Consider the following 24,310-nt stretch of genomic DNA (forward strand, 5'->3'; position numbering starts at 1 on the left):
CAGAGAAATCACAAGTAGGCAGAGAGGCAGGCAGAGAGAGAGAGAGAGAGAGAGAGAGAGAGAGAGGAGGAAGCAGGCTTCCCACCGAGCAGAGAGCGGGACGCAGGACTTGATCCCACGACCCTGAGATCACGACCTGAGCTGAAGGCAAAGGCTTAACCCACTGAGCCACCCAGGTGACCCTAGTGTCTGGTTTTCACAGCGCAGTTCCATGGATCTCACACACAGTAGGTGTAGGAGGCAAAGTAACAGCCTCCCAAAGATGTCCCCATGCTGACCCCTGGAACTCAAGAATCTGCTTTGTGGCAAAGGAGAATTAGGATGGAAGCAACCAAAGTTGCTAATTGGCTCACTTTAAAACAGGGAGATTATCGGTGGGCTCGTGGTAAACACAAGGACCTTTGAAGGTGGAAGGACGAGACAGAAGAGTCAGCGTCAGAGCGAGTGCCATGAGGAAGACTCCACTGGCCACTGCTGGCTTTGAATACAGAAGGGGAATTGGGGAAAAGACAGGAAAGTAGATTTCCCCCAGAGCCTCCAGAAAGAGCACAGCCCTGCTTACACCCTGAGTTTTCGTCCATTTTGGACTTCAGACACCCAGAACTGGAAGGTGATAAATTTCTGTAGGTCTGAGACATAAAGTCTGTGTAATTTGTTACTGAGCTCTGACTGCCCTTGGCTCTGCTCCAACCCCTTCCTGACCTCCCCAGCTGTGGGATAATGTCCAAGCTTCTCAACCTGGAGCTCACAGCCCTTCAGGACAGCCCTGTCCTTTCGCTTCTAAGTGACATGAATGTTCTTTATCTGCGCGCCGATTACAGCAGCCACTGCGCACTTGAAATGCGGCCAGTGCGATCGACACAGTAAACATTCCCTTCATGTCACTGGAGTTCACTCAGATAGCTACCCGGGTCCGGGGGCTATGGTGTCAGAGAGCACAGCTGCAAGGACTATGTCCATCCTTCCAGACAAATCTGGCCCTAAACCCTCTTAAACAACTGGGGAGCCAGGCTAGTTCCCACCTCCCGGCCTCTGCCCGCGCCACGGCCCTGGCCTAGAACTCCGTCCTAGCTTCTGCCCAATTCTCTACTATCCCGTTCAGTTTCCAACTTAGCTGCGGTGGAGGCTGACGGTTCTACAGCCACTTTTGTGAAAGCCCTGGAGAAAGGGAGATATCCCTGGCCTAGGGAAGCTGAGACAGACTTCAGGAGAGAAGCCCACCTCCCGAGATCCAGGCCTCCAGCCCAGGACCCACAGAGGGACAAAAAAGACCCAGGAATGGGTTCAGAGGGCTAGAACCCCAGTTCCCTGCCACCTGGGACCACAGTAAGCCGCCAGGGAGAAGTAACAAGAGCTCCTTCCCTACCAAACCCCTGAGAGAGAGTTCCCCGTTCTTCCCAGGACACGGGTCTCACGGCAGCCAAGATACCTGACCCTCAGAAGGGAAGCACAAACCAAACAGAGGACAGAAAGCTGGGAGCCTTGAGGAGGTTCAGGAGACTTCCGAGTAAGAGCGGCAGCTGCAGCAAACCAGGTCATCTTTATTAAGCTCTGTGTGTGTGTGTGCGTGCGTGTGCACACGCATGTGCAAACACACACATGCAAGCACATATTTCAGGCCTGGGGCACCACCCCATACAGCTGGTGTGGAAGCAACTTCTGCTTCTCGTTGCAACTGTAGATCCACCGGGGGCGGACAAACACCAAGGAGGGGTTGTCCATCAGGGCCTGCAAGGTGGGGCAAGGCGCATAGGGGAACATGTGAGTGAGGAGAGGAGGGAGGTGACACAGGGCAGGCTGGGTGTCCCCTCCCCTGCCCCTCTGGAACCTACCTCCTCAAAACTGGGGTCCCACTCCTGTGCTGTGATCACAAACTGGACCCGGTCGCTCATGTAGTCCTCAAGCTCCCTGGCAGGACACGGAGAGAAGCGGAGAATTGGTGTCCCCAACCATTCTCCAAGGTACCTGCGGCGGGCCCCCACGGTGCTCCCAGGCCAGCCTTGCCACAGCCACAATACCGAGGGCTCCCACCACTGCCACTCCGTTCAGAAGCCGGGAGGAGTCCCGTTTTAGAGATGAGAACGAGAGGGAAAGCTACTCGTGCCCAGCCTGCAGGGTGTGCCCCTTCTCTGGCTCCCACTAGCTTTCCCTCCCACAAGATAGCACCACCCCTCCCTACCCCTGCCCCCACCCCTGTGCACTGACCCGTTGAAGGCTGTGACATAGCGGCTCAGAGTCCGCCGCTCATCCCCAGGGAACTCTCCGTACAGAAAGAAGTGTTTGCCCTGGAAGAAGTCTGCAAGGGAGAGGGTGGAGGAGCCGAGCGTGAGGCCCCCCACGATTTGAAGCCCCAGGCAGGAGCCGCAGAACACTCGGAGCAAGACAGAAGGAGGCCGGTGCTGGGGAGGGGTGTTCACGCAATCCTGGCAGAGAGGTCCAGGACAGACGGTGCTTCACAGCCAGGCTCATCAGAACCTTTTTCCGGGAGCGGGGTGTTTTCCGGTACCTTCTCGGGCTCTGACCTTCAGGATGGCTCTTTTCTTTGTTCCATTTTAACATGGTTCTCCAAACCATGAAGTTGCTGATGCCATTTTTGGAGCTTTAGAGGATCAAAGTGCTTTCCTGCTCATCACCCACAAGGAGCCGGATGGACACGGCCTCTTCCAATCACCACTAACCCTCCCCTCTGCTCAGACCCTGGCTGCCCAGCTTCCCCCTCTGTGCTCTGCTGGCCAAGGCTCTGACCCCTGCCCCCACCCCGCACCCCCTGCCTTCGTTTTGGGGTGACAAACAGCAATGCCATCACCACCTAGGTGGCCACAGAGATCAGTGCCCACGCCATGTGTGCACCTGGGTGACCTCCCACTTTGAAGACACCAAGCGTGCAGGGCAGCTGAGGGAGGTGCCGTTCGTACTGGAGCGGAAAGCCAAAGGGGGACATGCCCAGCACTGAGCTGTGATGGATGTGGTCACAGCAGGAAGTCAGGAGGGGGAACAGAGAGGGAAGGCATGGGAGGATGGATGCCTGTTTCCTAAGGCAACAAGAAGGAAGCAGAGGCAGGGAATACAGGGGAAGGAGGTGGGGAGACAAGTCACGTCCATGGGGAGACAAGCTCCCATGACTTGGGAGCAGCTGTGATCTGAGGGCTGGCTGGGGGGTCACAGCTGAGAACTGAGAAAGACAAATCCCACTTCAGGAGGCAGGGAGGGATTTCCTACCTGGGAGCTCGGGAACTGGCAGTTCGGGAGACTCTGGGGAACCCTCATTGTCTGTGTTCTCATCTGTGGATCCTGCATACGGGTCCTCGCCATTCTCCCCCTGGTCAGGGGGCTGCTTTTGCTCCCTCTGCTCGGCTACTCTGGGAGAGCCCACGGGGGTGGGGAGAGCATTCAGACCAGATCCCCCTCCACCCAAGCCTGGGGCCACCTCAAACCCCGAGCCCCACCTTACCTTCTCAGCTCATCCTCAGTATCCCCAGAATCTTCTGCCCCATTGCCCTGTTCTTCTGCGAGTGGAAGCTTAGTCAATGCAAAGCACGTGCTTGGTAACCCTCCCTCCCAGTCTCCAGTCCAAGCACGGACACAGGCATGCCAACCACCGACCTCAACTGCCCTCCACGTGCAGTTATCTGGGACCCCCAGCCCCCTTAGATGCAGGAATCTGGGTTTCCAGCCTTCTCCTCCCTCAGACCCTGGAGTCCAGGCCCCCAGCCCCCTCTTCTCTCAAGCTGAAGACCTGAGACGCCAGCTCCTCCTCCCTCAGACCCAGGCCCCTCAGTCTCTGACCTGACTGTTCCCCATCAGTGTCGGTGTCTTCCTGGGGTCCTGGTGAGGCTGGTTTGGTCTCTTCTGGGGTTTTGGGTCTCTGAGGTGAGCTGGGTCCTGCTGCCTGAGCGGTCTTGGTTTTGGCCTGGGGGCGCTGCGGAGGGAGGGGGCAAGCCTGCATGTGAGAGTGTGTTCTTGCAGAAGGCAGGGCTGGAGAGTCTGGGGTGCCATGGTGGATCCAGGGCCCCCTGCACTGCACCCTCCCCTACATCAGGGCAGGAGGCATAGGACCTTCTGGGGAAGCTTGGGGGCTTCATCCCCGCTGCTGCTGCTGTGAGAGCCCCCTTCATCCTCGCTGCTGGAGCTTGGTCCTGCCATGAGGTACCTAGGGCAGGAATATGGGCTCAGACAAACAGCATATGGTGTCTTCCAGGGGAGATGGGGCAGGGGGCGGGCGCTCAGCAAGCCACAGCGACTGGCATTTACTAATCACTCAGGATGCCCTGGCCTCCAGCTCTGGAAGGATCCCACTGAAGCCGTCGGTCGGCACAGCCAGCCACAACAGAGACCTCACCTCCGGGAGGGCAGTCGCCGCCGCATCCGGTGACAGTCCAGCACCCACTCTTTCCGCACAATGCGGCCTCCGAGGCCTAGGACCTGGCTGTACTTGGGGGTGTTGGCAAAGGCGCAGCTGGCAGGGAAGCAGAGGGGAGGGTGTGGTCAGTCAGGTGTGGTCTGAGCAGGGAAAGGGAGAGAGAGACAGGACAGGGGAAGAGAAGTCAGAGACAGAAAAAGAGACAGATCGGAGACAAACAGAAAAAGACATTAGGAGACCAAGGGAAAGATGTAGGAATCAGAAAAAGAGGCAGAGGAAACAGAGAACTGAAAAGAAAGCCAGATGAGTAGACAGGGAGAAAGAGAAATGAAGACGGAGGAGTCAGAAGGAGACGGGGGAGCAGCGGGGGGCAAGGTGGGGAGGCAGGCACAGGCCTACATGAGGTGGGTGCTGTCTGGAGTCCAGTCCGGCCGATACTTGGCCCCCAGCTCTAGGGCCTTGTCCCGGAGCTCCGAGCGGAAGGGGTTCTGGAAGCCACTCAGCACCACCACGACACCCTGAAGGATCTTCCCCAGCTCCTGCGGGCCAGCTCGGGGTCCCCTGGGCTCGGTGCCTTCTCGGGACTTTCCTGGTACTGTGCCTCGTGCTGGGGCAGGGACTGAGGTGGTGGCCGGGGTGCGGGTGGGAGCTGGCACTGGGGAGGCCAAAGAGTGGATTCACTTAGTACTGCTGGGACTAAACCCAGACCCAGGGTTCCTGCCCCCAGCCCCTCCTCGCTCAGACCCAGAGGTCCTAGGCTCAGCCCCTCCTCCCTTAGACCCAGGAGTCAGAACCCCCGGCCCCTCCTCCCTCAGACCCGAGGGTCCAGGCCCCCAACCTCTCCCCTCCGAGGACAGAAGAGCACAGGCCCCTTTGAGAACAAGGAAGCCAGCGCTCACATTTGGGTCTCTTGACAGCAGGTGGTGAGGGCTGGGCTGATGGTTTGCTGGGTGTCTTCCTTTCTTCTTGGTTCAAATCCAACTTTCTCTTCCCTTTGGGGGACTCCTGAGGCTGAGAGGTTGGGATGAGCTAAGCCTCTAGCCTCTCTCCGCCCTCTCCATCCCACCAGGGTCTGACAGTCTCACCTTGGAGGTGGCGCCTACTGCCCTGGAAACGGGAGAGGCTGAAGAGGCGGCACTAGAGGCCTGCAGGGTGGCAGCTGCGTAGCTGGGTCCTGCTGGGTCACTGGCTGTGGCTACCGAGGGAGAACGTGGAGCCGGGGTGAGAGGACTGGGCCCTGAAACCCTTCTGCTTCTACCCAGGGTACAGAGTGTTGTTCTCAAAGCCCAGTAGTGATCCGGGAGTCCAGGCCCCCAGCCATCTCCTCCCTCTGATTCAGGAGTCCCTAGGCTCCTTCTCCCTCAGACCCACGTTCAGGATCCAACCCTGGGCTCACTGAGGACTCAAGCTTCCACACCCACCTGGGGGCGTCTTATTGATCCAGCTGAAGAAGAGGGCGCCGGGTCTCAGGGAGTTGGCACCCTCATCCTCCTCCTTCACGCGGAACTGGCCAAGCTTGGTCACCTTCTAAGGTCTCACAAGGTCGGCACAGTGAGGGGCTGTTGGCAGGCAGGGGTGAAGCAGTAGGGAGAAGGCTCTGGGGGGTGGCGGGTAGAGCTTACCTGGGGTGAGGCCTCTGCCTCCTCTTTGTCTGGGGGGCTGTGAAACCGTATAAAACTCAGGCCATAGGGGGAGTCCTAGGAACAAAGGGCGGGTATCAGGAAGTCTGGCCAAAGACAGAGGCCTGGCCCCAAACCCCTTTCACTTGGAGAGACCCTTTATGGCTCTTTGCCTCTTGTGGACAAACATGTCTAGGGAGGTGCCCAGAGGACAATAAGGACGATAATAACATCAAGCTGCTAGTGAGCCCTAACTCTGGGCCGGGCTCGGCTGTAAGCCCTACATGCACCAGCTCCGTCAGCCACGTGGCCAGTAGCAAAGGCTGCTGAGGGTCCAAGTGAATCCTCTCTTGCACGCCAGAATTCCTAACCACAGAAGGGGAGGGAGCACTAAGTGCCACGTCTGGAACACAGAAATGCTTTCCAGGCTCTTTTCCACTCTTCCGGCTGGACGCAGAGCCCAGGTCCCTGGACAACTGGCCAAACACCCCCGAAGACAGGACCCCGGGAGGAAGTCTACTTCCACAGTGTGGTGTCATGACATACTCGAGTCTTGCTGTTACCACAGCTTAGCATCCCTACCTCACAGCAACCCTACAAGGAGCAGGAAACTGAGGCCAGAAAGGTTAAGTCACTTGCCCAAGGTCACACAGCTAAGAAGTGGTGGACCCAGCGTCTGACTCCAGATCCCATGATGGAAACTGTCAGACTGCTCCTCTGCCAAGTCAGCTGCCCCCTTCTCCCATTCCCCTGAGATCCTGCAGTGCGCCCTTCCCGGACATCCTCTAGGGAATCACTTATGAGAAGGATCACAAACCCACTTCAGTGACCTCTGGGAACCAGCCTCCTCCTGATGCCCGGGGGAGACCGGCTGCCCCGTCCTCCCAGCCCTCTGGGACTCCATGCTGGCCCCAGACTGAGGACCCTGCACCCACAGCTCCCGCCCCAGGTACCTTGCTGTAAGGCTGGCTGCAAACGATTTTGACGCGGTCCCAGCGCTTCTCCGCTGCTGCCCGCACCAACTTGTCGGGCCCGAAAATGCGAACACGGTTGGGGTTTGAGCCACTGCGGCTCTCAGAAGGGGACATGAAAGACGAAGTGACCAGCAGGACCTGGGGGAAGGATCACTGAAGGAGAACCAGGACTGGCTGACTTCAATGACACCTCCCTGGGGCCGGGAAGAAAGCAGGGGCCTGGGCAGGGTCCAGAGAGTCGCCAGATGTGGCCTGCACCTCCACATGCCTCAAAGCCTCTCTTCTCCCTTGCTTCTGGGCCACCAGTCAGTTCCCCCCGACACAGGCCCTGGGGATCCCTCCACTTCCAGGGCCCTATGAACCACAGCCCAGTTCTTCCACAGGCTCTTCTCTCGCTGGCCACAGAGCCCACTCCACGGACCCTCCCAGCAGTGAATAATCACAATGGTTGACACAATGTTCAAACACCTTTTGAAAATGCACAGCTGAGTTCATGGAAAGCAGAGAAAGTACAAGGGAGGCCAGGCCCGGGAGAACGGAATCCAGGAGCCTAGGAGAGCTGCACCAGCTCTAAGTGGTTCTCCTGGGGCTCAGCACTGGGACGCTGGGCAGGAACGTGGCTCCTGTCCAGCCGCTCTTTCCGGGGGGCCCTGCCAGTAGGGGGAGCCACAGAGAGGGCGAGAGGCAAAAGGAGGGAGGAGAGACATGCTTCTCCCGCAATGGTTTCTGGCGGCCCCTGCAAGCATCACCCCTGGTGCGCTTCTGCTTTGGCAGCAGCCCTCCCCAAGGCCGCGGGCAAATCTGGTTTCAGCATTTTAACATCTGCAGAGCTGGCATCATCCGGACCCTCTCAGGGATTCCAGCTGGTCTGCGTTTCAGCTCTGTGGAACTTCCAAGCTTCTAAACATTGAGATTTCAGGAATTCCAACCATGTCCTTTTGCTCCCCCCACCCTAGGGGTGGCAGCTGCTCCCTGCATTACTTCTACACTGCACCTGAGTCTTCTTGCCTCCTGGGTTCAATACATAGTTGCTAATTCGTTAGTTAAATTCTCTGTTAGAATAACTGGTGTGGTTTCAGTTTCTTGGCAGGACCCTGACCCACAGGGCGGGTGGCACTGAGGTTGGTGTTTGCCTGGGTGCTGACTCTGGGTACCAGAGAATGTAATTTTAATGGGTGGTGGGGGCAGTGGTTGGGAGCAGAAGACAAAGCCTGGGCTCTGGTCAAGGAAGAACAGTAGCTCCTCACGGACCATCACCCAACTCCAACAGAGCTGAGCCTCCTCAAAGGGCAACACCCTCCGTGAGTAAATTAGGGGAAAATGCCTTGTGGAGTGAGTCGGTGGGAGGCCTTTGCTCTGGAGAACAGAGATCTGGAAGAATCCTAAGCACAAGTCTGTACTCTCAAGGATTTGGAGCAAAAAATTCCTATGAGCTATCTGCACAGAAAAACCCAAGCTGAAGACTTTAAGTGGTCCTGATGTGTGAAACAAAGGCAGAAAAAAAATCCTTAAATTTCCTTAATACCTACAGCCAGCCCACTGACAAGTCCTTGAGACAGGCAGAGTGACATTCCTCTAGGAACTCAGCTGCCTCGATGCTAATACTTTGCTAAGGACAAAAGGCCATCTCAGCCTGACCCCCAGGATCCTCTAAGTGTACTTTTTAAAAGATTATTTATTTCTTTATTTGACAGACAGAGATCACAAGTAGGCAGAGAGGCAGGCAGAGAGAGAGGAAGGGAAGCAGGCTCCCCACTGAGCAGAAAGCCCCATGTGGGGTTTGATCCCAGGACCCAGAGATCATGACCTGAGCTGAAGGCAGAGGCTTTAACCCACTGAGCCACCCAGGCACCCCTCTCTAAGTGTACTTTAACAAATAAAAACTCCTTTGGAAACTTCCTTTATCTCTGTCCCCCAAGATATATGTTGGTAGTCATCCACCAAGCATATGGCTCACTGATATATATCTGAAGAGTTAAAGGACTGAGATTTTACTAAAATAAATGACCTTTTTCCTAACAATAGCTAGCCCCCTCAGGATCCGGGAAACCTTGTTTCCAAAATACCTGGGAGGCTTACACTATCCCTAAGCCCTTTCCAACTTGAAAGTATAATGGGCCACTCCTCATAACCCCAGTGCAGCTCTTTCTGTCCCCCAGGTCCTGTCCCTGTGCCTTAATAAAACCAGCTTTTTGCACCAAAGACATCTCTGGAGTTCTTTCTTGGCTTGGCCATCGGCTTCAAACCCTAACATCTTTCCTCCAGCAGACCTATGTACACAAGATCACCCACACGGTGGCAGATCCTCTTTGGAGGAATGTACTTCAAACCAGGTCTTCAGACATTCCCCACAGACACATTCCGAGATCAGAGGGACACACACACACACACACACACACACACACACACACACCCTGTGAGGCATATGGAAACAAGCAGCAGAAACCACAAACTGCAGACTCGGACTCCCAAAGGCTGCATCCATTTAAATTATCAAACACAATACAAAAGTACATTTAATAGTTTAAAGAAATAAATGGAGATCCTGACAGTATGATGAGGGGACAAGGAGAATCAAACGGACAAGGCAGTTCTGAAAAAGAGTGGAAGGCCTGTGTGCCCAATACTGAAGGATGAGCCATGCTTGGTCCAAGCAGTGCAATTCTCTCTACCAGTGGCTGGTCGGGGTCGGGCACATGACCCAACTGGCCAATGTGATGTTAAGAAGAAGGCTGCTGGGGCTTCTTATTTATTTATTAAGTAAGTAAGAGAATGTCTCTCTTTTTAGGAAATATCCGCTGTAGTGTACGGGGATAATGTGGAATCATGTTTGCAACTTACTTCCAGTTCACTGAAAAATATGTACCCATGTATTAACATCTGGGGAATCTGAGTGAAGATTATCAGGGAATCCTTTGTACTACTTTTCTGTAAGTCTGGAATAAATAAAGTTATTGACAAGCTGGTTTTATGATTTACATGGAAATAAATGCTAAGGATCTAGAATAGTCAAGAGACTACTAAAGACCAAGACGGAAGCCCAACACAATCTGATTTCAATATTTACTATTAAGACAGTGTGGTATTGGCACAAAGATAAACGTACATATCAATGAAACAGAACAGCGAGTACAGAAATCAACCTACACATATATGTCAATTACTTTGCAATAGAAGAGCCAAAACAGTTCAGTGGCAAAAGGAAAATCATTTTTTTAAAGATTTTATTTTTAAGTAATCTCTATACCCAATGTGGGGCTCGAATCTACAACCCTGAGATCAAGAGATGCATGCTCTACCAACTCAGCCAGCCAGGCACCCCAGGAAAATCTTTTTTTAGAGTATTTTCAACAAACATTAAGAAAAAGGAAAAAGGATCTTATCCTCTACTTCACACAATATACAAAAATTCATCTGAGATGGACCAGAGATGTAAAATCTAAAATTATAAAGCTTCTAGAAGAAAACACAGAAGATGACGGTAGGAAGAATCATGGCACCCCACAGAGGTCCATGTGCTACTCCCTGGCACCTGTGAACATAGCAAAAGGGACTTGGCAGATGTGATTAAGTATCTTTTTTTTTTTTTAAAGATTATTTATTTATTTATTTGACAGACAGAGATCACAAGTAGGCAAAGAAGGCAGGCAAAGAGAGAGAGGAAGAAGCGGCTCCCCCTTGAGCAGAAAGCCTGAAGTGGGGCTCGATCCCAGGACCCTGGGATCATGACCTGAGCCAAAGGCAGAGGCTTTAACCCACTGAGCCACCCAGGCGCCCCTGTGATTAAGTATCTTGAGGTGGGGAGATAAGCCTGGGTTATCGAGGTGGACCCAGTGTCATCACAAGGGTCTTTATAAGGAAGAGCGATGCAGAAGAGTCAGAGAAGTGAGGACGGAAGCAGATGTTAGAGTATTGTCATCACTGCCTTTGAAGACGGAAGGGGCCACAGGCCAAGAAATGCAGGCAGCCTCTAGAAGTTGTGGTAGGTAACGAAATGGATCCTCCCCTAGGACCTCCAGAAGAAACCCAGCCCTGCCGACACTAAGATTTTAGCCCACCGAAACAGAACCGTAAGAAAGTTTGTGTTATAGCTTTAAGCCACTGAGTTTGTGTCATTTGTTAGAGCAGTGATAAGAAATTAATACAGAGTATCGTGACTTTGGAAGACAGACAAATATTCCTTACAGAACCCAAAAGGCACTTAGCAGTAAGAAAGAAAAGAGGAGAAACATAGAAAGAGGGAGAGAGGAAGGGAAGGAGGAAGGAAGAGAGAAAGAAACTTAAAAAAAAACAACAAAACACCTTGATTGGACTTCATCAGCTCAATCAAAAGGCACTGTTAAGATAATGGGAAGGTCATGGGGTGCCTGGGTGGCTCAGTGGGTTAAAGCCTCTGCCTTCGGCTCAGGTCATGATCCGAGGGTCCTGGGATCAAGCCCCGCACGGGGCTCTCTGCTCAGCGGGGAGCCTGCTTCCCTCCTCTCCTTCTGCCTGCCTCTCTGCCTACTTGTGATCTGTCTGTCAAATAAATAAACAAAATCTTTAAAAAAATTAAAAAAAAAGATAATGGGAAGGTCAGTACACAGACCACAATGAGCACTGAGTGAGGCACAGAAGTGTTGGATCATTACATTGCACACTTGAAACTACTATAACACCGTATGGTAATTATGCAATTAAAAATTTTTTAAAGATAATGAAAAGGCAAGTCAGAGACTGGGGGAAAATCTGCAACACATGTATCTGAAAAAAAAAGAAAAAGAAAGAAAGAAAAAAATAAACAAGCCCATGATTAACATCTAGGACAAAAAAAAAAAAAAAAAAAAAAAAAACAATAAAAAACAAGCAAAAAACCTGAATAGACACTTCATAAAGTAAGATAAATGAATGGCTAGTAAGTACATGAAAGGTTACACAATGTCATTACTTGTCAGGAGAATGCAACTTAAAGCCATGATAAAATACCACCGTGTGCCCTCTGAATGGCTGAAATTTAAGAAATTAACGATTGGCAACATCACGGACAGGTAAGGATACGGAACAACTAGAACTCTCAGCTTCCGCTGAGAGGAACGTAAAATGGTACAACCACTTTGGAAACTGTCAAGTCCAGTAAGGTTAAGACATCCATTCACCCTAAGAGAACGTAACTGCACTCGTAGGTATTCACCCAGAAGAGATCTCCATGAAGAGGCCTGTACAAAAACGTTCACAGCAGCTTGTACCCACCCACAAGAGAATGGAGAAACAAACTGTGGTCTCAGCAATATGGAAGAATCTCGAAAACCAGGATATGGTGAAAAAAGCCAGCCATAAAAAAAGAGCAAATTCCGTTTATATGAAATTCTACCACCAGCAAAACTAGTCTGTAGTGACCAAAGAGACCAGAGGCTGCCTGAGCTGGTAAAGGTGAGGGGATGGGGTGTGACTGCAAAGGGGTGCGAGCGACCTCCCCAGGATGCTGGTAATGCTCTGTGTCTTGACTTGGGGGCCAGTTACATAGGTGCATACAGTTGTCAGAACTGAACTCCTTGACCTGTACGCTAAGATCTGTGCATTTTACTGTACGCAAAACATACTTCAACTAAAAACAATTTCTCACTGCAAGGAAAAAACCCATCTCATAGAAAACTGGTTTACTGTTTACTTAAATTGTAAACTTGCTTTTTCAAGTAGGTTTATTTCTATCCCAAGACATTTTGTGGATTAAACAGCTGGCTAACTATGGTCTCACCAACACAGCTCTAATAAATTTAACCAGTTGGGAAAAGATCGTACCAACTTTTAAAATATTTGTAACAGAGCAGGGCACCTGAATGGTTCAGGCCGTTAAGTGGCGACTTCTGATTCTGGCTTGGGTCATAGTTTCAGGGTCCTGGGCCAGAGCCCCATGTCGGGGCTCCAAGCTAAGCAGGGAGTCTGCTGGAGATTCTTTCCCTCTCCCTCTGCCCCCAGCTCTTCACGCTGGCACATTCTTTCTCCCAAATAAATAAAATAAAATAGGGGTGTCTGGGTGGCTCAGTTGGTTAAGCATCTGCCTTCGGCTCAGGTCATGATCCGGGGTCCTGGCATCGAGCCCATGCCAGGCTCCCTGCTCAGTGGGAAGACTGCTTCTCCCTCTCCCTCTGTCCTCCCCCACTCCACACTTGATTTCTCTCTCTCTCAAATAAATAAAAACTTTTTAAAAAAGTAAAATATCTGTAATAGAGCAAAAAGCATCCCTTCTTGTAAACATCTGCCCCATATGAAGTGACTAACAGAGGCATCCCAATCAATGCAGAATCTCAACTTGCCAGGACATCTGTGAGAACCTCGGGGACCAGAGAAGAGCAGTTTTGCTCTCAAGCAGCGGCTGTCCCTTAGACAAGCATGTCTAGTTATGCCCCCGCCCCTGATGCAAATGTGGGTCTCTACCCTGGTGTGCAGTTTTTCACCTGTGCCTCCTCCTCCAGAGGGCAGAGGGCAGTGTGACTCATCTCTACACCAACCTGGCACCTACCCCAGGGGGCAGGGGGTGATGGGGGCACCTGGGGCAGGGATCAGCATGGGGCCCATCTTAAAGCCCTGCTTACCTCGTAGTCTTGCTCCCCAGCGCCTCCGGCTGAGCTGCCCACCAGCACCTCCACGAAGGCCGAGCCGTCATTGCCGATGTCCACACTGTGTATCTGTTCCTCCTTCTCCAACTGCGGGATGGGGAGAGCCACTGTCAGTGCCTGCGCTGCCCCTGGCCTCACTGCGGAACCTCGGGAGAGGGATGACCCCCCATCTGGGCTGCCGCATCTCCTTGTAATGTCAGCTCAGTGACTGTGGGGGCGAAGGCGAGGGGTGTCACCGTGTCCCCGCATGTAGCACAGGACATGGCCCAGAGGTGGAACTCAGAAAATCTTCCCTGGATGAATGCATAAGCCCCCACGCTTGCCTCCCCAATGCCTCCAGACTCTGCCAGATCCGTGTGAAACCTGCCACCTTGGAGCTCTCCTTGGCAGTACCTGCCAGGTTTCCAACTTCATTCAAATAATCATGCACACAAATGGCACATTTGTCCCCTGTCTCCCTGGTCACACAGGACTCTGAGGAAGCTCTCTCAGGGTACAGGCCTGGTGCGGTTCTGCTCACCACGGATTCCTGGGTTTGAATCCCAGCTCTGCCATACACTGCCAAAATGGCCATGTCAGCCAATCTCTTGGATTGGTATCCTCATCTGTAAAATGGGGATAATCCCCAACTCCAGGAGTACACACGCGAATACCAGGCCACACTGCACAGCATGTAGGAGGCACCATGCCCAGCCAGTCAGGAGGCACTGTCAGTCAATCCTCCATAATTACTCTTCTTTTTTTTTTAAGATTTTATTTATTTCAGATAGAACAAGAGTGAGAGAGAGAGAGAGAGCACAAGCACAGGGAGCAGCAGGCAGAGAGAGAAACAGACTCTCTGCCAAGCAGGGAGCCTGATGCGGGGCTCGATCCCAGGACACTGGGATCATGACCTGGCTGAAGGCATATGCTTAACCCACGGAGCCACTCAGGTGCCCCCATAATTACATTTAAAAAAAAAAATTTTTTTAAGATTTTATTTATTTATTTGACAGACAGAGATCACAAGCAGGCAGAGAGGCAGGCAGAGAAAGAGAGGAGGAAGCAGGCTCCCCACTGAGCAAAGAGTCCAATGAGGGGCTCAATCCCAGGACCCTGGGATCATGACCCAAGCCGAAGGCAGAGGATTTAACCCACTGAGCCACCCAGGTGCCCCACTGTAATTACTTTCTGAAGGAAGAAAAGAGTAATCTATGTGGAGGAAGGCTCCCTGCCAAGGCTCTGCCATTCCTGTCTTGACAGTTAAAGAAACAGAAAGCCATGTGAGGGTGGAAGACAGTTAGAAACGGCTGACGCAAGTCTGCTCTCCAGTTTTGGGCTCTCTCTTTGGCTTCTAGAATGACAAGCCATCACAGCTCTCAAAGGTACCTAGTCCACCACCCCAGGAGCATCCACCGCTCCAGACGGCCCTATCACCCACCATCGAGAGGTCGCCCAGACTTTGCCTACCCGCTGCCACAAACAGGAACATCCCTACATGGGAGGAAGGAGCCTGGACTTCGGGGAAGGCGAGCTTGGGTTCAAATCCAACCCTGCCATTTCCAAGCTGTGCAAGCCTGGGGGCCGCACAACCTCTCTGAGCGATGGTTTCCTTTTGTGTGGAACGGGTGGGCTGTCATAATAACCCTCCTCCTGAAAGGAGCTGAGATGACTCACAAAAATAACACCGCAGGAGCACTTGCAGCAAGCACTGAAGCACTCACGTTGCAGCAGACATGTAATCCGTGCATCTCCTCTCCTCCCAATTGCTCTGCCAGGCGGGGGCTATTATTACCTCCACTTAACACACGAACGACCGGAGGCAGGAAGCGGTTATGTAACTTCCCCACGGTCGCACAGCTGGTGAGTGGCAGAGCGGCGCCTGGAGCTCAGGCAGGCTGGTTGGAGTCCACATGCACTCCTCTGCCACATCACAGGTACGCTGCGGAAAGAGGCGGTGCTGAGGGAAGGGGCTCCCCTGTCTCCACAGCTCTGAACCCTGGGACAGTGTGCGGTGCTGCCGAGATACACAGGTCCTAGTCTGACTTCTCAGCCCCCTGCCACACTTCATGGCTCTCCTCCAGCTGTGCTGGCCTTCCTTCCATCCCAAGCCTTTGCACTTGCCATTCCCCCTGCCTAAACCACTTTTCTTTTTCTTCAGTTATCACCACTTAATATTATGTAACAATGCTTTTTGCTTGCATTTGTCTAGCATCAGTTTCCTCCACCAGACTTTAAAGCTCCATGAGGGCAGAGACAATATCTAAGTCATTCCCCACTGTGTCCTGAACACCGAACAGTGTCTGGTCCTTCCCAGCTCTGGATATTGTCTGTGTAATCCTAGAGCAAAGAGTTTTACCTCACCCCTTGTGCCTCAGTTTCCTAACCTGTAAAATGGGCATTGTGACAACTTCTAACTTAGAGAGTTCTGAAGATTCAAATGACGGCTACGTGTGAAGCCCCTTGAACCCTTGAATAGTGCCTGCCACAGTCCAAACGCTCCATAAATATCAGCTGATACTGTTCCCACAGAAAGCCTTTCATAGGTTCCTGATGGACAGATGGACAGAGAGATGGAAAGCACCTAGTAACCATTCGCTGAAGGATCAAATGCCCCCTGAATTGTAACTTGGGCTCTACCCTTCCTGACCAAGTGGCTTTGGTGAGGTAGTTTCCTCAAGGTCCGCATTTGTCACAAAGGAATCATCGTGACCAACACTTTCAGATTCTCACTGTGTGCCGGGGCCCTGGTGTCCTTGTTTCCTACTGCTGCTGGAACAGATGACCACAAGCTCACTGGCTGAAAACAGTACCTCTTACAGATCTGGAGGTCAGAAGCCTGAAATTTGGTCTCAGGGCTTCAATCCAGGTGCCAGTGGGGCTGCATTCCTTCTGCAGGTTCTATGGGAGAATCTGTTTCTGTGCCTTATTTCCAGCTTCTAGAAGCCACATGCATTCCTCAGCTTGTGGCCCCTTCCTCCGCCTCCAAAGCCAGCAAGGGCATCACTCCAGCCTGTTTCCTTCTTCAAGTCTCCTTATCTGGTTCTCCTGCTTCCCTCTTTCCCTTATAAGGACCCCTGTGAGGACGCTGGGTCTCCTCCTATCCTCCAAATAACCCAAGCTAATCTCATTATCTCAAGATCCTTAACTTCATCATGTTCATAGGGTCCTCTCTGCCCAGGTTCTAGGGATCAGGAGGTGGACATCTTTTAGAGGCCATGACTCTTACCTATCATGACTGGCTGAGCTCTTTGTGGGCCAGGCATCGCTGAATCCTCACCACACAACTACCTTAGAAGGAAGGGTCTGTTACCTCTCCTGGTGTTACAGATGGGCGAACAGGCTCAGACATGTTAAAGACATAGTTCACATGTCACACACGGCTAACCATGGAGAAAAATTTGACCCAGCAGCTGCCTGCCTACAGCCTACACTCTTTCTCAACTCTCCTATTTCAACCCTTGAGGTAAAAAGCCACTATCTTGGGGCGCCTGGGTGGCTCAGTGGGTTAAGCCACTGCCTTCGGCTCAGGTCATGATCTCAGGGTCCTGGGATCGAGTCCCACATCGGGCTCTCTGCTCGGCAGGGAGCCTGCTTCCCTCTCTCTCTTTCTCTCTGCCTGCCTCTCTGCCTACTTGTGATCTCTCTCTCTCGCTGTCAAATAAATAAATAAAATCTTTAAAAAAAAAAAAAAAGCCACTATCTTGGGGCGCCTGGATGGCTCAGCCGTTAAGCAGCTGCCTTCAGCTCAGGTCATGATCCCAGGGTCCCGGGATCAAGCTCCGCATTGGGCTCCCTGCCCCGCGGGGACCCTGCTTCTCCCTCTCCCACTCCCCCTGCTTGTGTTCCCTCTCTCCCTGTGTCTCTCTTTTTCTTAAAAAAAAAAAAAAAAAAAGCCACTATCTTTACCTCTCCTCCATGACAAAGCACAAGGCTCAATCTGTATTTTGAGTGAATGATTTTTTTCCTGCATATATACTTCTACTTTGAACACGCCCACGTACTGCCTTGTATTTCCTCTCTGTGGTAAAGAATTTCCAACTACACTGTTCCCACATGGAGACAACCCAAACGTCCATCAGTCTATGAGCGGACATACATCATATTGCGTATCCATTGATGGAACGGAAAAGGCTGACACATGCGACAACACGTAGGAACCATGAGCGCATGCTGGGTGAGAGAAACCAGACACAAGGGTCATAGTGTATGATCCAGCTTATGTGAAAGGTCCAGAATGGACAAATCTATAGAGACAGAAAGTGGATCAGAGGTTGCCAGGGGCAGCTTGGGGTGCAAGGGAATAGGGAGAGGCTGTTGAATGGTGATGGGGTTTCTTGGGGCAACGAAAATGTTCTCGACTAGTAGCAGTGACAGCCGAATGCTGTCAAGATGCCAAAACCCACTGAACTTATACTTTATATGGTTGAGATGGTGAATTTCATGTTATGTCAATTTTATCTTAAAAAAAAAAAAAAAGTGGGGCGAATGGCCTCAGTTGCTAAAGTGCCTGACTATTGATCTCAGCTCAGGTCTTTATCTTAGGGTTGTGAGTTCAAGCCCCACACTGGGCTCCACATTGAGTTAAGAAAAAAAAAAATGAGTGTTCAGTGTTTGTGGTTAGGAGATGGGCTCAAGCATGAGATGCCAGTCATCCGTGGCCAGGTTCACGTACACCATTCTCAGGATGGCATAACTCACGACAGGAAAACAAATGGGGCTGGGAAGGCTCACAAAGTTCCCAAGAGACATTGTGTTAAAAAATTGTTCCACGTCCAGGAAAGGCAGGGTTATACTCCATTTAAAGGAATCAGGTAGGGGCGCCTGGGTGGCTCAGTGGGTTAAGCCTCTGCCTTCAGCTCAGGTCATGATCTCAGGGTCCTGGGATCGAGCCCCGTATCGGGCTCTCTGCTTGGCAGGGAGCCTGCTTCCTCCCCTCTCTGGCTGCTGCTCTGCCTACTTGTAATCTCTCTCTCTCTCTGTAAAAAAAAAATTAAAAAAAAAAAAAAAGAAAAAAAAATTTAGAAAGGAATCAGGTAGAACTTTACCCAGTGCCAGTGGATCTGCAAGATCTATTGTTATTTGAAAGAAAGCCGGGGTGAGGGGGAGGAGAATGGTGCATATACATGTATTTGGTCGAAGAGGTGGACAAACGTGTTTATGGGGGCTCAGCGACCCCGGAGGGCCAGGTGAGAAACTGCCAACAGTGGCTGCCTATGGAGGGAGCAGGAGGGGAGGGGATGGGAGCAAACAGGGAGAGGAGGTGTAAACCCTTTTGTGCCTTTTAAATTTTGTACCATATACATACAATACTCATTCAAAAAGTTAATAAAACTGGGGCATCTGTGTGGCTCAGTTAGTTAAGCGTCTGCCTTTGGCTTAGGTCGTGATCCTGGGGTCCTGGGATCAAGACCCTTATAGGTTCCCTGGTCAGTGGGGGATCTGCTTCTCCCTCTCCCTCTGCCCCTCCCTCCGCTCCTTCTCTCTCTCTCTCTAAAATAAATAAATAAAATCTTTTTTAAAAAGGTTACTAAAACTGCAGTGGTGTTCTCCAACTATTGAGTACTATACGGAAATGAGAACAAGCCATCCACAGCTACACCCACCGACAGGATCGAAATAACAAACACGCTGAGTGACAGCAGCCACAGACATCTATACCACGTGCTTCCATCTACACAAAATTCAAAACGAGGCAAAATGAACCTGTGCTACTAAAAATCAGGATGGAGGGCGTCTGGGTGGCTCAGTGGGTTAAAGTCTTTGCCTTTGGCTCAGGTCATGATCCCAGGGCTGGGATCCAGCCCTGCATCGGGCTCTCTGCTCAGCGGGGAGCCTGCTTCCCTTCCTCTCTCTCTGCCTGCTTATCTGCCTTACTGTGATCTCTCTCTGTGTCAAATAAATAAATAAAATCTTAAAAAAAAAAAAAAACACCATGAGGGCAAACTGAGTGGTCTGAGAGCCACTGAAAAACCACCACGAAACGTGTGCCACATGGCTGCTAGGCATTACTTCCGAAGAGCGCACGTCAGCGTGGCTGCAGAGCTACCTGGACCCCGTCCCAGCCATGCCCTCTGGCCCAGGAGCAGGGAGCCCAGAGGCTGGAATTCCCCTCCAGGAGCCGCTGACCGGTTAGCCACGGAGCCTCCATCATCAGCAGCAGCAAACAAAAGAGGTGTGTGTGTGGCCGTCAGGAGCAGGGGGTTGCACCCTGTGTGGCAATCCAGATGTTGCATAACAGAGTTGGGAGGAAAACAATACAGGGCAGAATGCTCCCCAGGTTAGTCCACAGGCGTTGGTGTCCGGACACGTCTGCCTTTCCACTCTCTTGACAAGAACCAGAATTAGCGTTGGGCGAATTTGGAGTCACACTGCATACTGGGCATTGCCAAACGCAATCAGATCGCCCCAAGTGTCTCTCACGTGGGATAAATTAACAGCCGCTGTGATGCACTTGCCCCGTGTGCTTTATTCTCAACAAGGGAAGCAGGATTTTGTGAGAAGCTAAATCCGCTTCTGGCCGTCCTTCAAGGCTCAGAGCCCTTCAGTGGCTCCCAACTCATCCAGAATAAAAGCTCAAGTACTCACAGGGGCTCTCGGGCCTTCAGCGTATTGGGGGCCCTCCAACCCTGTCCCATTAGCTCATCTCTCCTCCCTCCACCCCTGCCCAACTCCACTGCGCTCACACTGGGCTCCTTGCTGTTCCTCCAGCATGCCAGGCCACCTCCTGTTTCCTCCCCAGATCTCTATGTAGCTCACTGTGCTCAATGACACCTGCTCAGGGAGGCCTTCCTGGTCATGATCTTACAGTCCTGGGATCAAGCCCTACATTGGGCTCCCTGCTCAGTGGGGAGTCTGCTTCTCCCTCTACCTCTGCACCTCCCCCAACTCGTGCTGTCTCTCAAATAAACAAATAAAATCTTTAAAAAAAAAAAACAAAAAACCAAACCAGGCATCTGGGTGGCTCGGTTGGTTGAGCAGCTGCCTTTAGCTCAGGTCATGATCCTGGAGTACCAGGATTGAGTCCCTCATCGGGCTCCCAGTTCCATGGGGAGTCTGCTTCTCCCTCTGACCTTCTCCTCTCTCATGCTCTCTCTCTCAAATAAATATTTTAAAATAATAATAAAAGAAAAAAGAAAAAAAGAAAAACCTCTTGCCATTGCCTCCTCCCCCAGCTGGAGCATTCCCCTCTCCTCTCAAGGGTTTAATTTTCCTCCACAGCATTCATCATCCATCTGACGTTCTTTCCACGTTGGTTTGTCAGTCTTTCCCTCCTAATGTGAAAGCTCCACAGGACTAACATATTTTGGTCTCATGCATCTTCGTACAGCCCAGGACCTAAAACAGCGCTTGGCCTATAGAAGGTGCTTCATAATTACTCAGTGGATGAATGAACATGAGAATCCATTCACTCCGAAGTCTACAGGTCCTGCTCCCGTGCTGACAACTTCCACAACTCTGACTTCATCTAGGTCCCGTTCCGATTTCTGACTGCAGCCTGGACCTCGGGTGTCCCAAAGTCACAGCACACCTGGACATCCCAACTGAAGGTATCACCTTCTCAAGCTGCCACTTCTCTGGGTTTCCCATTTCAGTGACAGCTACAATATCTCCCTCGGTCTCCAAGACCAGAGAGCCCTGTGCTTCGCTCTGGCCCCTCTGGTTCCCGCATCCCCGTCACGTCTCTCCTGCCTCTGGTCTCTCTGCTCCCATTGCAACTGGGGTACAGAATGGAATGTGATTCTCCCAGGGTCACCTGATCCTAAGAGAGCCCCGGAGAATCATCACCCAGTAATAAAAATACGAATCCCTCCCTTTACACAAACATCCACCTGTTGACAGAGCACGTTTACAGACATTATGTCACCACATTTTCACAATGACCCTGGGCTCAGATCTCATTATTCCCAATGGACAGGTGAGAAAACAGGTTCAGAGAAATGAAAAAATGTGCCCGAGGTCACAGAATGAGTAAGAGGGAGAGACGGGGACTTGAATCCAGGTCCCAAGACTAAATCGTGAGCAACCTGTACCCTCCCTCAGTTTATATATTTATTTGTCTGTTTGTTTTGTACCTCCCTCAGTTTAAAACACTGGCTCTTAGCCAAGTGCCATAACCTCTCTGGGACTCAGTTTCCTCATCTCTCAAATGGAGATAATACTAAACTCTAGGTCATGGGGTTTTTATAGATTCAATGAGAGGTGATCCACGTGAGGTGTTCAAAACCAGAACTGGCAGTTTCAATGTTGAATCAAGGCCAGCTCTCAATATTATTACTCTGCTAAGGACTGAGGAGATGTTTAAATGTCTAAAATCAGAAAGTCTTATAAGACTGCATATTTTTCCAGGGGAGAGATTCCTCAGCTTCTCTCTAATTCTAAAAAAATTCTAAAAAGGCTCTGTGAGCCCCGACTTTTTCGGAACCACTGAGCAAGAGAGGGGCCAAGAAAATGTTTGACACAATCACGTAAGCCTTGCTCTGCAACATCCCTCCCCAAAGACCCTTCCGTTCAGAAGGAGTAGTGTCAAGATCAAGAAAGCCAGTGTGTGTGGCGCCTGGGTGGTTCAGTAGGTTGGGCTCTATCTTCGGCTTGGGTCGTGGTCTCGCGGTCTTGGGATCGAGCCCCATGTCGGGCTCTCTGCTCGGCAGAGAGCCTGCTTCCCCCTCCCTCTGCCTGCCTCGCTGCCTGCTTGTGATCTCTCTCTCTCTGTCAAATAAATAAAATCTTTAAAAAAAAAAAAAAAGAAAGAAAGAAAGAAAGCCAGTGTGTGAACACAAAGCAGTGTGACAAAGCGTTCAGAGCACCAAGGTGGGTCTGAGCTTTAGCATGCTCTGACTGATGGTGATAATGGCCCCTGCATCACACCAAGCTTGTGAACAGTGACACCATCCAGGCCGGTAGCCAGCACAGAGCAGATGCTTCAAACACGCTTAGCGCTCTCTCCTCCCACCAGTTTCTTATCCGTGACAGGAACAGCCCGTTTGGAATTCTGTAACCATCTGGGGTCAAACCACGCTTTCCTCCGTGCCTCTCTCCAACTTCACAGCATTGGGATGAAGAGTGGGTGAGAGCACTCAGAAGAACCTGGCAAGCATTCTAGAATGGCGCTTAGCCTGGCCATGTCACTCCCACCCCACTCCTGCTTCAGTTTCCCCATCGTTAAAATGGGGCTGATGGGTTTCCATGATCTTCCAAAACACCTTCCAACCCTGAGACCACTGACATCAGAAGGCAGGATACTGAAAATTATTCACTCTGTTCCAGCTGAGGAAACTGAGGCCCAGAAAATAAAAGCAACCTACCCAGGCCACACATTGATTCCTATGGTCATCCTGGCCTAGTCCTGGAACCACCTTTGCCCTCTGCTAAGGGGCATAGCAATCACACTGCCCATTTTTCAGGTAAGGAAGCTGAAGTCCAGAAGGGAGAGTGTCTTAACCCACTGCCAGTTGGCTCAAAAGCAGTGTCTGGACCCTGAGTCTCCAGACTCCTATAGGAAGGAGACAGGGGGAGGGCAGGATCACCTGGAGCACCACCGAGATGGTCTTCTCGCCTGCCTTGGCTGCTCGCCATTTTCGGTAAGTGTCCGCCTTGAGAAGGTTTTCTGCACAGTGGGTCTGGAGATAAGCGTGGAAAAGGGAAAGTAAGGGTACAGGGAAGAGAGCTCGGTCCCCGACTCTCAGATTATTCCTTTGAGTCCTCCCGAGCCCTCTGCACTCCCCCAGATTTAAAAGTCCCCGTTAATCCCACCACACCCTGCCTCGAGTCCTCCTATAACATTTTCTCCTGGATGCTCCCCAGTTCCTCCTTTCCTGACCGGAAGTTCCCCTATTCCACATCTCTCCCAGAATTCCCTCATAGTCTCCTGGAATTCCCCGACGACCCGCCACAGACTTCCGTGAAGTTCCCTTTCACACTCCCAAAGTTCCTTTAGTTACCCCACATGGATTCCCTGACGTCTTCCAACCTCCCCCCAAGCCATATCCTCACCAAGTCCTGGCTACTGCAGGACACCACATGGCGGAGACGGATCTCCGGCATGTCAACGTCTTGGGCTTCGCCTGGCGCGAAGGATGAAAGAAGGTCCGAGTTTGGGGGACGTTCGGGACGGAGGGGGGGTTTGGTAAAGTGCGCAAGCGCATAGGCCTCGGGCCTTTCAAACCGCGGCGCGCCGGCTCTGGCGTCGACACCGCGCAGGCCCAGTCGCGCCTCTCCGGAGCGAGGCTCTTAGTTCCCTAGCAACGGGCTTTCCTCCAAGTCCCGCCTCCCGTCGACGTTCACACGCTGCTCTCTGGGCGCCTGGCAACAGGAGCGGCCTCCGGGATTGGCCCCTAGAAAAAATTCGCCATTCTCATTGGACGACGCAGTCACCGCCCAAACTGAAGCCTTAGGAGCACGCAGACCTGACTGGTTTTTCCCAGGGAACCTGGTGCATACCGCTACGGGATCCTCTCCAGCGGTTCCTACTGTTACACTCTTACCCGCTACCCCACAGCCATGCACACACGAAAAAAATATCCGATCTCTCCAGGGTTATGCCTGAGGCTAAGAAAGAGTGGATCAAAGACCTAAATAAGACCCAAAGTATGCATCCAAACCAGAGACACCAAGCTAGAATGCTTTCACCGATGCCTCAGTTTCCCAATATGTGCCCTGTGGGCATCTGTCTCCTATCACGCCCGCCCCTGCCTGTTGACAGGCATCCCTCTGTTCGGTCCCCGTGAGACCCAAAGGTACAGCCCCAGGCGGGGATGGAGCTGGGGACAGCCAAAACACAGA

At 51.8% G+C, this 24,310-nt stretch overlaps 1 protein-coding gene across 2 annotated transcripts; it reads right to left on the reverse strand.

Moving 5' to 3' along the window:
• Positions 1 to 1,521: 1,521 nt before the first annotated feature.
• On the reverse strand, positions 1,522 to 23,699 carry XRCC1 (X-ray repair cross complementing 1). 2 transcript variants are annotated; one of them, XM_045989290.1, is made up of 17 exons: positions 23,522 to 23,699; positions 23,056 to 23,148; positions 13,526 to 13,636; positions 6,933 to 7,091; positions 5,983 to 6,057; positions 5,782 to 5,887; positions 5,446 to 5,555; positions 5,260 to 5,371; positions 4,760 to 5,015; positions 4,340 to 4,456; positions 4,057 to 4,150; positions 3,787 to 3,919; positions 3,452 to 3,503; positions 3,220 to 3,359; positions 2,206 to 2,296; positions 1,833 to 1,908; positions 1,522 to 1,728 (listed from the first exon to the last, which is right to left on the reverse strand). In XM_045989290.1, exons 1-17 carry the CDS (start codon positions 23,570 to 23,572, stop codon positions 1,615 to 1,617), a joined length of 1,890 nt encoding a protein of 629 aa, XP_045845246.1. In that variant the 5' UTR covers positions 23,573 to 23,699; the 3' UTR covers positions 1,522 to 1,614. The 2 variants fall into 2 exon arrangements, with proteins under 2 accessions (XP_045845246.1, XP_045845245.1); XM_045989289.1 differs by having other exon boundaries at positions 3,452 to 3,506.
• Positions 23,700 to 24,310: the final 611 nt, after the last annotated feature.

Source organism: Meles meles, chromosome 19, assembly GCF_922984935.1.
Source record: "Meles meles chromosome 19, mMelMel3.1 paternal haplotype, whole genome shotgun sequence".
NCBI lineage: Eukaryota > Metazoa > Chordata > Mammalia > Carnivora > Mustelidae > Meles > Meles meles.